General features: G+C 49.1%; 1 protein-coding gene across 1 annotated transcript in view; it reads right to left on the reverse strand.

The window, feature by feature from the left end:
- The window catches only part of LOC144492777 (docking protein 4-like), a 471,703-nt gene that overhangs the window by 114,561 nt on the left and 342,807 nt on the right, over positions 1-14,335 (reverse strand). Inside the window, exon 3 of the mRNA XM_078211195.1 lies at positions 404-518. Coding sequence (XP_078067321.1) covers positions 404-518 — 115 coding nt within the window. The remainder of the gene's footprint in view (positions 1-403; positions 519-14,335) is intronic.

Genomic DNA, 14,335 nt, shown 5'->3' on the forward strand with positions numbered 1-14,335 from the left:
ACACACCCTGGCTCTCACTGGGGTAGGGCTTCCACACACACTGGCTCTCACTAGGGTACAGGTCTCACACACACCCTGGCTCTCACTGGGGTAGGGCTTCCACACACACTGGCTCTCACTGGGGTACAGGTCCCACACACACTGGCTCTCACTGGGGTACATGTCCCACACACACTGGCTCTCACTGGGGTACAGGTCCCACACACACTGGCTCTCACTGGGGTACAGGTCCCACACACACTGGCTTTCAGTGGGGTGCGGGTCCCACACACACTGGCTCTCATTGGGTTGTAGTGTTTTACATCATTCTGTTCCAGTCATACATGCTCTGACTGTGTTGTCCCGTTGTCCCCCCCCCACTTTATACCTGTTTGCTCACACTGACACTCTTGCGGGAGCTTACCAGAGTCGCAGGTAAATGTGCGGGAAGTGTCATCAGTGAAGATGAGAGCAACTGCCTGGCGCTTTGTGTCCTTTGGTAAGCGGGTAACATTCTTCACATTGCTGATCTCAGTGACCTGAACACAGGAGAATTTATTATCGGGAATAAAAATGGTAGAAAATTAAACAGATACTTTATGTCTATCTTCACGGAGGAAGATGCTAACAAGCTCATTGAACTACTAGAGAATCAAGGGATGAGCAGCAATGGGGCATTGAAAGAAATGAGTATCAGTAAAGAAGAGGTATTGGAGAAATAAATGGGACTGAAAGTTGATAAATTCCCTGGAGCTGATGATGTACGTTCCCGAAAGTTGAAAGAGGTTGCTGTAGAGATAGTGAATGCATTAATGGCCATGTTCCAAAACTCCATAGATTCTGGAATATCCTGCAGGTTGGGAATTGTCAAATGTAACCCTATTGTTCAAAAGAGTGGGAAAGAACGGAAATGAGGAACAGCAAGATATAGACCGATTGGAGACTTGGGCGGAGAAATGGTAGATGAAGTTTAATCCGGACAATTGTGAGATAATGCATTTTGGAAGATCCAAAGCATGTAGGAATTATACAGTAAATGGTAGAATCCTTAGGATTATTGACAGGCAGAGGGATCTGTGCATACATGTCCACCATTCACTGAAAGTGGCAACGCAGCTGGATAAGATGGTCAAGGAAGCATACGGCATGCTTGCCTTCATCGGCTGGGCCATTGAATATAAAAATTGGCAGGTCATGCTGCAGCTGTACAGAACCTTAGTTAGACCTCATTTAGAATATTGTGTACAATTCTGGTCACCACGTTACCCGAAGGATGTGGATCCTTTGCAGAGGGTACAGAAGGGGTTTACCAGGATGTTGCCTGGTTTGGAAGGTATTGGCTATGAGGAGAGGTTGGATACACTTAAGTTTGTTCTCACTGGAATGACAGAGGTTGAGGGGTGACCTGATAGAGGTTTTCAAGATTGAGTGGCATGGGCAGAGTGGATAGTCAGATGCTCTTTCCTAGGGTAGAAAAGTCAAGTGGAGGACTTGGAGGAAACCCACGCAGACATGGAGAGAACCTGCAAACTCCACACAGACAGTGACCCAAGCCAGGAATTGAACCTGGGCCCCTGGCATTGTGAGACAGCTGTGCTAACCACTGTGCCCCTTCTTGCCAAAGGTTACAGGAACTAGAACCTAAATGGAGCACCAGTTCCCAGCACCCAGGTGGACATTGTAACTCACATAAGAACATAAGAATTAGGGGCAGCAGTAGGCCATCTGGCCCCTTGAGCCTGCTCTGCCATTCAATAAGATCATGGCTGATCTTTTCGTGGACTCAGCTCCACCTACCCGCCCGCTCACCATAACCCTTAATTCCTTTACTGTTCAAAAATCTATCCATCTTTGCCTTAAAAACATTCAACAATGTAGCCTCAACTGCTTGACTGGGCAGGGAATTCCACAGATTCACAACCCTTTGGATGAAGATGTTCCTCCTCAACTCAGTCCTTAATTTGCTCCCCCTTATTTTGAGGCTCTGCCCCCAAGGTCTGGTTTCACCTGCCAGTGGAAACAACCTCTCTGTTTCTATCTTATAGAACCATAGAAAATTACAGCTCAGAAACAGGCCTTTTGGCCCTTCTTGTCTGTGCCGAACCATTTTTTGCCGAGTCCCACTGACCTGCACTTGGACCATATCCCTCCACACCCCTCTCATCCATGAACCCGTCCAAGTTTTTCTTAAATGTTAAAAGTGACCCTGCATTTACCACTTTATCCGGCAGCTCATTCCACACTCCCACCACTCTCTGCGTGAAGAAGCCCCCCTAATATTCCCTTTAAACTTTTCTCCTTTCACTCTTAACCCATGCCCTCTGGTTTTTTTCTCCCCTCGCCTCAGTGGAACAAGCCTGCTTGCATTCACTCTATCTATACCCATCAAAATCTTATACACCTCTATCAAATCTCCCCTCATTCTTCTACGCTCCAGGGAATAAAGTCCCAACCTATTCAATCTCTCTCTGTACCTCAGCTTCTCAAGTCCCTTCATAATTTTATGTTTCTGTAAGATCCCTCCTCATTCTTTTAAATTCCAATGAGTATAGCACCAGCCTACTCAGTCTCTCCTCATAAGCCAACCTTCTGGATCAACCTAGTGAATCTCCTCTGCACCCCCTCCAGTGCCATTATATCCTTTCTCAAGTACGGTATGGACAAACCATCCACACTGAAGGTATAGCTACTCTCCATTAAATACAGGAAATTTCAAGTTTCATATAGTTGTCCAGAATGTAAAGACACTGCTCGGGCTTTGGGACAGCACTACACTGGGGCTCATTATCCTGGTCCAGAAGTACATACTTTCCAACTCCAAACCCCAGAAATGACTGCACACAAATTCCTCTTGAACGGTGACATCATTGGCAAGCCACCAGTTGTAAACCACATGAGGCTAGATGATTCAGTACCGCCAACACTCTGTGCTCCAAGAAGAGTACCAATAACCATGAAGCAGAAATTCATTAATGAGTTGCATCAAGTGACAACACTGGGTGTTATAGCTACTATAGGTGAGGCCACAGAATGAGTTTCAGCAATGGTGGTCGCAGTAAAGAAAGATGGCACAGTCAGGATATGTATTGACCCTGTGCAACGTAACACGCCACTGTACAGACAATATCACCCTGTGAAGACATTGAACCAGGTGATAGCAAACATACCCAATGCCAAGATGTTGAGAATCCTCGATGTGAAATGTGGGTTCTAGCAGATTCTGCAAGATGAGAAATCCTCAAAACACACCACATTCATGTTTTCAGTTGGTAGATGTTGTTTTCTTTATATACCTGATGCGTGTTATCACACACGAGGCTTGAGATGCTCAAGGAAATAAAGGCTTTTATTTACTATTACAACGAAGCTACCATGTATAGTACATGATCCCAGACTGAGGGGTCCCAGACAGAGCAGTGACCTTTATACCTCTCCCAGGAGGCGGAGCCCGACTGGGATGTACCATAATAACTATAATACAGGTGTAACAGCCCAACCTTAACCCCAACAGCAACAAGTAGAACAACCCATCCCTAACCCCAACAGCAACATATATACATACTCGTAGTACTGGCCAGACCCTGGCTCAGTACTACCTAGTGGGAACCAACGATGGTTCACCACATTCACCCCTCCTTTGAAGACAAAGGCCGGCAGGGTACAAAAAAAACAGAATAATTTGTCATCAGTCTATAAGTTCAGACGGTCAGGGGGACCGCACCGTCGTTGTGACCTCCTCAACACCGGTGATGACACCGGAGTAGGCACTCGCGGTGGCGTTCTCCCCAAGGCGATGTCCAACGGTTCCTCCACAGTCTCACGGGCCGGCTGACCCCGAGGTGATGATAATCCGTTGAGTTCCGACACGCCCTGAAGTGGTGACCATCTCCTGGACTCAGGCAAGCTGTACACGGGAGTAAAAGGGTTAAGTAATGGTCCCGATGCTGCCCGCGCCGTGTCAGGAGGGGAAACAATAGTTGGGGGGTCTCTAACAGGAGGTATGGGAGCGACAGGGGTTTCTACGTCCCCTGCTGGCGCCAGGTCTCGAATTGAGACCGTGTCCTCTCGCCCGTCAGGGTATGCCACATAGGCATACTGAGGGTTGGCGTGGAGGAGATGGACCTGTTCGACCAACGGGTCGGACTTGCGGGCCCTTACATGTCGCCGCAGGAGGACAGGTCCTGAGTACGTCAACCAAGACGGTAATGAGGTCCCCGAGGAAGACTTCCGAGGGAATGAAAACAGCCTCTCATGAGGAGTCGCGTTGGTTGCCGTACACAGGAGTGAGCGTATGGAATGGAGCGCATCAGGGAGCACCTCTTGCCAACGGGAGACTGGAAGGCTTTTTGACTTCAACGCCAGTAAGACAGCCTTCCAGACTGTAGCATTCTCACGTTCCACCTGTCCGTTACCCCTAGGGTTGTAGCTCGTGGTTCTACTAGAGGCAATCCCGTATGAGAGCAGGTATTGCCTCAAGTCATCGCTCATGAACGACGAGCCCCTATCGCTGTGAATGTAGCAGGGGTACCCGAACAGAGTAAAAAGATCACGGAATGCCTTGATAACCGTGGCAGCGGATGTATCAGAGCAGGAAATAACAAAAGGGAATCTTGAGTACTCATCAATGATGTTGAGGAAGTACACATTCCGATCTGTCGAGGGAAGGGGGCCCTTAAAGTCGACACTCAGTCTTTCGAAGGGACGAGTGGCCTTGACTAGTTGTGCCCGGTCAGGTCGGTAAAAGTGCGGTTTGCATTCCGCGCATACCCGACAACTTCTTGTTACTGACCTGACGTCCTCCACCGAGTCGGGCAGATTGCGGGCTTTTACGAAGTGGTAGAGCCGAGTGACCCCAGGATGGCATAGGTCATTATGGAGAGCCTGCAAACGGTCCTCCTGTATACTGGCGCATGTTCCACGCGACAGGGCATCCGAGGGCTCGTTGAGTTTCCCTGGACGATACATGATGCCGTAATTATAGATGGAGAGTTCGATTCTCCACCTCAAGATCTTGTCGTTCTTGATCTTGCCCCGCAGCGTGTTATTGAACATGAACGCCACGGACCGCTGGTCCGTGATCAGGGTGAACCGTTTTCCCGCCAAGTAATGGCGCCAATGCCTGACGGCCTCCACAATGGCCTGGGCCTCCTTTTCCACCGCTGAATGTCGAATTTCGGGGCCTTGGAGGGTGTGGGAAAAAAAGGCGACGGGCCTGCCCGCCTGGTTAAGTGTGACGGCCAGGGCGAAATCAGATGCATCACTCTCCACCTGAAAGGAGATGGACTCATCAACAGCGTGCATCGTGGCTTTCGCGATGTCGGCTTTTAGTTTATCAAAGGCCAATCGAGCCTCTGGTGTTAGGGGAAAAGAGGTGGACTTGATGAGCGGACGGGCTTTGTCCGCGTAATTGGGAACCCACTGTGCATTGTAAGAGAAGAAGCCTAAGCATCTTCTCAGTGCTTTTGCGCTAGTGGGCAGGGGAAGTTCAAGGAGGGGACGCATACGGTCTGGATCAGGGCCAATGACCCCGTTTTCCACCACGTATCCGAGGATGGCTAAACGGCGCGTACGAAACACACACTTCTCCCTGTTGTAGGTCAGGTTCAGGCGAGATGCAGTGCGTAGGAACTTAAGGAGATTTGTGTCGTGGTCCTGCTGGTCATGGCCGTAGATGGTGACGTTATCCAAGTACGGGAAGGTAGCCCGCAGTCCGTTACGGTCCACCATTCGGTCCATAGCACGCTGGAAGACCGAGACCCCATTGGTGACACCAAAAGGAACCCTGAGAAAGTGATACAAGCGACCATCCGCCTCAAAAGCCGTGTATTGTCGGTCCTCTGGGTGAATGTGGAGTTGGTGGTAGGCAGACTTGAGGTCTATGGTGGAGAACATCCGGTACTGCGCAATCTGGTTGACCATGTCAGATATGCGCGGGAGGGGATACGCATCCAGCTGCGTGTATCTATTAATGGTCTGACTATAGTCAATGACCATCCGGGGTTTGTTCCCACTCTTGACCACCACGACCTGCGCTCTCCATGGACTAGCGCTAGGTTGCATGATCCCTTCCTTGAGGAGCCGCTGAACTTCAGATCGAATGAAGATCCGATCCTCAGCGCTGTAACGCCTACTCTTAGTCACGATGGGCTTGCAGCCTGGCACAAGATTCTGGAACAGGGAGGGTGTGGTAATCTTCAGCGTCGAGAGGCTACAGGCAATTGCGTTGGGCAATTTGGAAGCTGCTGTTCTCCCACTGAAAGCGGAGGGAGTGGCCCACCGTACTGTAGGGTTACACTCTTCAAGTGGACCATGAAATTTAGTCCGAGGAGTATTGGCGCGCAAAGGTGCAGTAACACCAGGAGCTTGAAGCGCTCGTAAACCGTGCCCTGCACCGTTAAATTTACCACGCAACTCCCTAGCACGGTGACAGACCGGGACCTTGATGCCATCGAAATCGTCTATTTGACAGGTTGGATCTGGAGGCCACACCGCTTCACAGCGTCTGGGTGAATAAAACTCTGTGCTCCCGCTGTCAAACAGACAATAAATCAAGTGTTTGTTTACCTGAATGTCCATCATAGACTTGTCGAGTCTGTGAGGCTTGGCCTGGTCCAGGATGATCGACGCCACCGTTGGTTCGTGAGCGTCACTGCAGGCAGCTGAGATAGATGAAGATGACCCCTGCTGGTCGTTCGCGGTCGGTGCCGACCAACATGGCTGCTCCCATAGGTCGCACGTGGGTGATGGCACCAAAATCAGCGACCCCTGGTGGTCGCGCATTTCTTGCAACTCCGTCGACTGTAATGGCGGCGTCCTGGCCTCGCACGTGGACGAAACCCTCGACGATGCCGACGACGAAGAACTGGGCTCCGGGGAGTCGCAGGCCGCACTGCTGTTCCTGGAAGTAAGTTTGGATCGGCATACCTTCGAATAGTGCCCCTTCTTACCGCAGGCGGAGCACAACACAGCTTTAGCGGGACATCGCTGATGAGTGTGCTTCACTCCTCCACAGAAGTAACACTGCGGGCTGCCCGGAGCTGCTGCCGTCGTCAGGCCCGAGTGTGGGCATGCCATCACGCAGCTTTTCAAACCCAAGGGACGAGGAGGGATCAGCGACTGCTCCTGCCACGTTGTCTCCACGTGGTCTTCGGGATACAATACTTGGCTTTTGGAGGCCGTCTCCAACGTATCCGCTAGTTCTATCGACTTAGTGAGATCAAGATTACCTTGCTCCAACAGTCTGAGTCGGATATAAGATGATCCGATTCCCGCCACAAACGCATCTCGAGCGAGGTCGTTCATGTTCTGCTCTACCGACACTGCTTTGCAGTTACAGCCCCTGGCTAGCTGTAGGAGCTCGTTCGCGTACTCTTCCGTCGTTTCGCCGGGCTGCCGTCGTCGAGTGGCTAAGAGGTATCGAGCATGCATCTCGTTGGGCGGTTTAATGTAACGCTTCTTAAGAAGCTCGAGGGCCCTTGTGTAGTCGGTGGCCGCACGGATCGCGAGGTATACGGTGTCGCTTACCCTCGCGTGGAGGACCCGGAGTCTGTCGTCGTCTGTGGTGACCGCTGCGGAGGCTGCAAGGTAGTCCTCAAAACATTTCAACCAGTGGTCGAAGGTGTTAGAGGCGCCCACCGCACGTGGATCCAGTGTAAGACGTTCGGGTTTTAACATTTGCTCCATACTCTCTGTATCGTTTTCTTTTTTTTTAACGACGAGAGTTTAATTAATAGTTAATAAAATTGATGCGCGTTATCACACACGAGGCTTGAGATGCTCAAGGAAATAAAGGCTTTTATTTACTATTACAACGAAGCTACCATGTTTAGTACACGATCCCAGACTGAGGGGTCCCAGACAGAGCAGTGACCTTTATACCTCTCCCAGGAGGCGGAGCCCGACTGGGATGTACCACAATAACTATAATACAGATGTAACAGCCCAACCCTAACCCCAACAGCAACAAGTAGAACAACCCATCCCTAACCCCAACAGCAACATATATACATACTCGTAGTACTGGCCAGACCCTGGCTCAGTACTACCTAGTGGGAACCAACGATGGTTCACCACAATACCCTATGGGATCTCCACTGGCAGCAAGTCTTCCAACGATGCCTGGAGTAATTCTTTGCAGTCCAACCCTGTGAAATCATCACCAATGCCATCCTGGTTTGGGGTCATACAGTGCAAGAACATGATGCATGCCTTCGTCTCGTCCTCAACAGAATCAGAACCGTACAGCTGAAGCTTAACCTTGCTAAATGCAGATTCAGGATCAACACATCAACCATATGTCACTTACTCATAGTTGATGGTGTGAAACCAGATCCAAACTAGACACCAGCTATAAAACAGATGGCCATTCATGTGGACAACCACACTTTACAGCACTTACTTGATATGATAAATGATCTAAGTTTGACCCATGTTACAGTGAGGACACTGGACCTCTTCGTCAGCTCCTCCACTAGAATGTTAAATGGTGTTGGCAAGAACCCCACATAGTGGTCTTCAACAGACTCAAACAGGCACATCCAGCCTCACCAGTGCTGCATCCTTTGACCTTCGAGCAATGGTACTCATATCAGCTGATACCTCCTGTTACATATTTAAGTGGTTACATGATTGCTTTAAGAGCCAGTCACATGATTTGATGGAGATGTCATTTGAATGCTTCACATGTTCCTACTTAGTTTAATTTTTGGCTCTGTACAGGCAACATCTCCTAGATGAAACCTTCTGTGGTTAATTTGAATCTGTGCGCAAAACACATCTTTTTGATTAAAACCACTATCATAGTTAGTACATTACAAAAAGAAAATTGGCGATGGGTCGGGAATTTGTTTCGTTGATAATATGGATTAAAAATCCTAAATTACAGAAAAAGACATTGTGAGTCCTCACCCTTCAAATATTAGAAGGCTGGGAAAAATCAACAATGGGATTAAAGGTTGAAGTACCAATGAAGGAAGACCAAGTAAAGAAAAGAAGAAAATAAATATCATGTTTCTTACCAAAATAAAATCAGGTTGACATCACTGCAGGGTCCACGTACATGTTGCAGTGTGTAGCGGCAGTGCAGGAAACTCCATACTCTGTTTAATAAAGATGGAAGCTCTCTGTGGTTTTAAAAGAGAGGTTTCCAATCAGGGAAAGGTAGATTCCAAGCAGTATCCGACATACTTGAAAAGAAGGAATGCTTTGCTGTATGACTTGGGTCTTTGAAAAGCTATACATCGAGTGAATGGTCTCCAGGGTAGAAAGGGAGTACCGGGAAGACAGTAAAACAGTATATTGAGCAGTCTCGACTCACTCATAGAGTCATAGAGGTTTACAACATGGAAACAGGCTCTTTGGTCCAACTTGTCCATGCCACCCTTTTTTTTTAAAAACTCGTAAGCTAATCCCAATTGTTCGCATTTGGCCCATATCCCTCTATACCCATTGTACCCATGTAACTATCTATAGAGTCATAAATGTTTACAGCACGGAAAGGTTTATTTCCCTAGTCATCACATTCTGGTGCCTGTTTGGATCAATACACCTAACCAGCACGTCTTTCAGATTGTGGGAGGAAACTGGAGCACCCGGAGGAAACCCATATGCAGACACAGGGAGAACATGCAGACTCCACACAGACAATGACCCAAGCCGGGAATCAAACCCGGGTCCTTGGCACTGTGAGGCAGCAGTGCTAACCATTATGTGACTCGTACCTGCAAGTGAAACGGCGGCAGGTCAATTAGGATCCGTGGGTCCTTTCAAACAGGAAAATGAATCATGGAATTACTATGTTGAGCATTTTCAGTACTTTGCAAACGTGTTGATTGTGCCAGCGTTTCTCAGTACACCAGGAAGTAAAACCTTTAACTTGCTCTGGAACTTGGCTCATCCAGCAAAGCCAGAAACCAAAGCTTACGATGACTTGACAAAGATCCTTGAAGTGCATTACTCTCCAAAATCACAGATCATCGTGAAATGGTTCAGGTTCCACCGCAGGAATCAAGTGGAAGGTGAAGCATTGCTCAGTTTGTGACAATGTTAAAAAGGCTGGTACAACATTGAGAGTTTGGTGAGTCATTAGAAGATACTCTTGGAGATTGTACAGTTTGTGAATTACAAAATGAGGCTATGCAAAGAAGGTTGCTTACTGAACATGCTTTGACTTGAAAGACAACAATAGAAATTGCAGTTTGAATGGTACTGGCTGCTAAAGAGGCTTCACAATTTGGTGCAGGAATGAAGATCCACAAGTTGGGAACTACCCATAAGAGATCAAAACAGCAACAAGTACATCTAAAATAGGCCATTCAGTGAGTTAATGCTGGAACAAGGATAGTCAATGCAAGAATTATGGAAAAATGAGTCACACTGCAAAAGCAAAGCTAGACCAGCTTCCCTGAGAAGAATATTTAGACAAAGAATCTGGGTGGCTTCAAGAAGAAGAACCAGTTGCATTTACAAGAAGAGTTTACAACATGGAACAAAAGGATTATGACTGTGAAGAAGAAAATGTCCAGAAATATGATGAAGAAGTCCAACTGAACATCTTATCCATAGAGGGTGAATCACATAGATTCTGGGTGATTACGTAGAAAATCTATTTGGATGGATACTGGTGCTGCTGTTTCTTTAATTCCTGAGACTACAAACCAACAAAAGCAGAAGCACCTTCCTTTAAAAACAACTGATATGTTTTAAAGAATGAACAGCTTGTGCCGTTAAAAAGTTGCATCAGTAATTTTTAAGCTTTATTTGGGAAATCATAATTAGAGAAGATAAAGCTCAAGTGAAGTGCTGTCAACAGATTGATCGATGCCAAAACAGACCTTTTGGATAAATGCAAGAGTGTATTCAAAGAGACACTTGGCTCAGTGAAGGGAGTTTGAGTGAAGCTCAAGATAAAGTCTAATAGTCAAACAAAGAGTCTTTGAGGATTACAGCATGGAAACAGGCCCTTCGGCCAAACTTGTCCATGCCGTCTTTTTGTTTAAACCGCTAAGCTCATCCCAATTGCCTGTGTTAGGCCCATATCCCTCTATACTCATTTTACCCATGTAATTGCTTTTTAAAAGGCAAAATTGTACCCGCCTCTACAGGGTGGTGAATGTCTGGAACAAGCTGTCTTATAGTAATGACTTCAATCAGGCCATTGAGGTTGGCTTATTGGAATATGAACTCCCTGATTAAGGATCCAATTGATGGGGCCAAAAAGATTGGATCCAATTGATGGGCCAATCAGGGAGTCTTTGCCTTGTACTTAACCAGGAGTCCCTCTGACACTCTAGCGCTCTGTGTACGGCTGTTAGAGTCGTATCTTGGGGAACAGGACTTCTCTCTTGGAAAAATTTATTATGGTGGGTGCTATTGCTGCTGTGGCCTGGGGCTCGGGGCCCATGTTTCTGGCTCTGTTTCCATTGCATTCTCTGCCTGGAGTGCCTCTCTTTCTGGAAGGAGTGAGGGTTTTTGTTCCCAGTGCTGGTGTAAGTTGGAGCTTTTTGTTGGTTTGATTTCTGGCAATAGTTTCCAGGATGTGGAGATGTCGGTGTTGGACTGGGGTAAACACAGTAAGAGTTTTAACAATACCAGGTTAAAGTCCAACAGGTTTATTTGGTAGCAAATGCCATTAGCTTTCGGAGCGCTGCTCCTTCGTCAGATGGAGTGGATAACTGCTTACAAATGAGGCATACAGAGACACAAACTCAAGTTGCAGAATACTGATTAGAATGCAAATCTTTACAGCTAATCAAGTCTTAAAGATACAGACAATGTGAGTGGAGAGAGCATTAGGCACAGGTTAAAGAGATGTGTATTGTCTCCAGACAGGACAGCCAGTAAGATTCTGCAGGTCTAGGCAAGCTGTAGGGGTTACTGATAGTGTGACATGAACCCAAGATCCCGGTTGAGGCTGTCCTCATGTGTGCAGAAGTTGGCTATCAGTTTCTGCTCAACGACTCTGTGCCGTTGTGTGTCGTGAAGGCCGCCTTGGAGAACGCTTACCCGAATATCAGAGGCCGAATGCCCGTGACCGCTGAAGTGTTCCCCAACAGGACGAGAACAGTCTTGCCTAGTGATTGTCGAGCGGTGTTGTCATAGCGTCTGCATGGTTTCCCCAATGTACCATGCCTCGGGACATCCTTTCCTGCAGCGTATCAGGTAGACAACGTTGGCCGAGTTGCAAGAGTATGTACCGTGTACCTGGTGGATGGTGTTCTCACGTGAGATGATGGCATCTGTGTCGATGATCCGGCACGTGTTGCAGAGGTTGCTGTGGCAGGGTTGTGTGGTGTCGTGGTCACTGTTCTCCTGTAGGCTGGGTAGTTTGGTGTGGAAAATGGTCTGTTTGAGGTTGTGCGGTTGTTTGAAGGCAAGAAGTGGGGGTGTGGGGATGGCCTTGGCGAGATGTTCGTCTTCATCAATGACATGTTGAAGGCTCCGGAGGAAATGCCGTAGCTTCTCCGCTCCGGGGAAGTACTGGACGACGAAGGGTACTCTGTCCACTGTGTCCCGTGTTTGTCTTCTGAGGAGGTCGGTGCGGTTTTTCGCTGTGGCGTGTCGGAACTGTTGGTACACGGTACATACTCTTGCAACTCGGCCAACGTTGTCTACCTGATACGCTGCAGGAAAGGATGTCCCGAGGCATGGTACATTGGGGAAACTATGCAGACGCTGCAACAACGGATGAATGAACACCGCTCGACAATCATGGCGGCACGGTAGCACAGTGGTTAGCACTGCTGCTTCACAGCTCCAGGGACCTGGATTCGATTCCCGGCTTGGGTCACTGTCTGTGTGGAGTTTGCACATTCTCCTCGTGTCTGCGTGGGTTTCCTCCGGGTGCTCCGGTTTCCTCCCACAGTCCAAAGATGTGCGGGTTAGGTTGATTGGCTGTGCTAAAATTGCCCCTTAGTGTCTTGAGATGGGTAGGTTAGAGGGATTAGCGGGTAAATATGTAGGGATATGGGGGTAGGGCCTGGGTGGGATTGTGGTTGGTGTAGACTCGATGGGCCGAATGGCCTCCTTCCACATTGTAGGGTTTCTATGATTTCTAAGACTGTTCTCTTCCTGTTGGGGAGCACTTCAGCGGTCACGGGCATTTGGCCTCTGATATTCGGGTAAGCGTTCTCCAAGGCGGCCTTCGCGACACACGACAGCGCAGAGTCGCTGAGCAGAAACTGATAGCCAAGTTCCGCACACATGAGGATGGCCTCAACCGGGATATTGGGTTCATGTCACACTATCTGTAACCCCCACAGTTGCCTGGACCTTCCGAGTTTCACTGGCTGTCTTGTCTGGAGACAATACACATCTTTTTAGCCTATCTTGATGCTCTCTCCACTCACATTGTTTTGTTTCTTAAAGACTTGGTTAGTGATCCCCGGGAGCGTGCGAGTGATCCCCGGGAGCGTGCGAGTGATCCCCGGGAGCGTGCGAGTGATCCCCGGGAGCGTGCGAGTGTTCACCAAGAGTGTGTGTGTTCTGCGCGAGAGTCCGAGTGATCCCCGGGAGCGTGCGAGTGATGTGCGGGTTAGGTTGATTGGCCATGCTAAAATTGCCCCTTAGTGTCCTGAGATGCGTAGGTTAGAGGGATTAATGGGTAAATGTGTAGGGATTTGGGGATAGGGCCTGGGTGGGATTGTGGTCGGTGCAGACCCGATGGGCCAAATGGCCTCTTTCTGCACTGTAGGGTTTCTATGGTTTCTACTTCTAAATGCGGGAGCGTGCGCGTGTTCCCCGGGAGCGTGCGCGTGTTCCCCGGGAGCGTGCGCGTGTTCCCCGGGAGCGTGCGCGTGTTCCCCGGGAGCGTGCGCGTGTTCCCCGGGAGCGTGCGCGTGTTCCCCGGGAGCGTGCGCGTGTTCCCCGGGAGCGTGCGCGTGTTCCCCGGGAGCGTGCGCGTGTTCCCCGGGAGCGTGCGCGTGTTCCCCGGGAGCGTGCGCGTGATCCCCGGGAGCGTGCGCGTGTTCCCTGGGATCGTGCGCGTGTTCTGGGCGGCACGGTAGCACAGTGGTTAGCACTGCTGCTTCGCAGCTCCAGGGACCTGGGTTCGATTCCCGGCTTGGGTCACTGTCTGTGTGGAGTTTGCACATTCTCCTCGTGTCTGCGTGGGTTTCCTCCGGGTGCTCTGGTTTCCTCCCACAGTCCAAAGATGTGCGGGTTAGGTTGATTGGCCATGCTAAAATTGCCCCTTAGTGTCCTGAGATGTGTAGGTTAGGGGGATTAGCGGGTAAATATGTAGGGATATGGGCGTAGGGCCTGGGTGGGATTGTGGTCGGTGCAGACTCGATGGGCCGAATGGCCTCCTTCTGCACTGTAGGGTTTCTATGATTTCTATGGTTCCCCCGGGAGCGTGCGA

The sequence above is a fragment of the Mustelus asterias genome, chromosome 4 (assembly GCF_964213995.1).
Source record: "Mustelus asterias chromosome 4, sMusAst1.hap1.1, whole genome shotgun sequence".
NCBI lineage: Eukaryota > Metazoa > Chordata > Chondrichthyes > Carcharhiniformes > Triakidae > Mustelus > Mustelus asterias.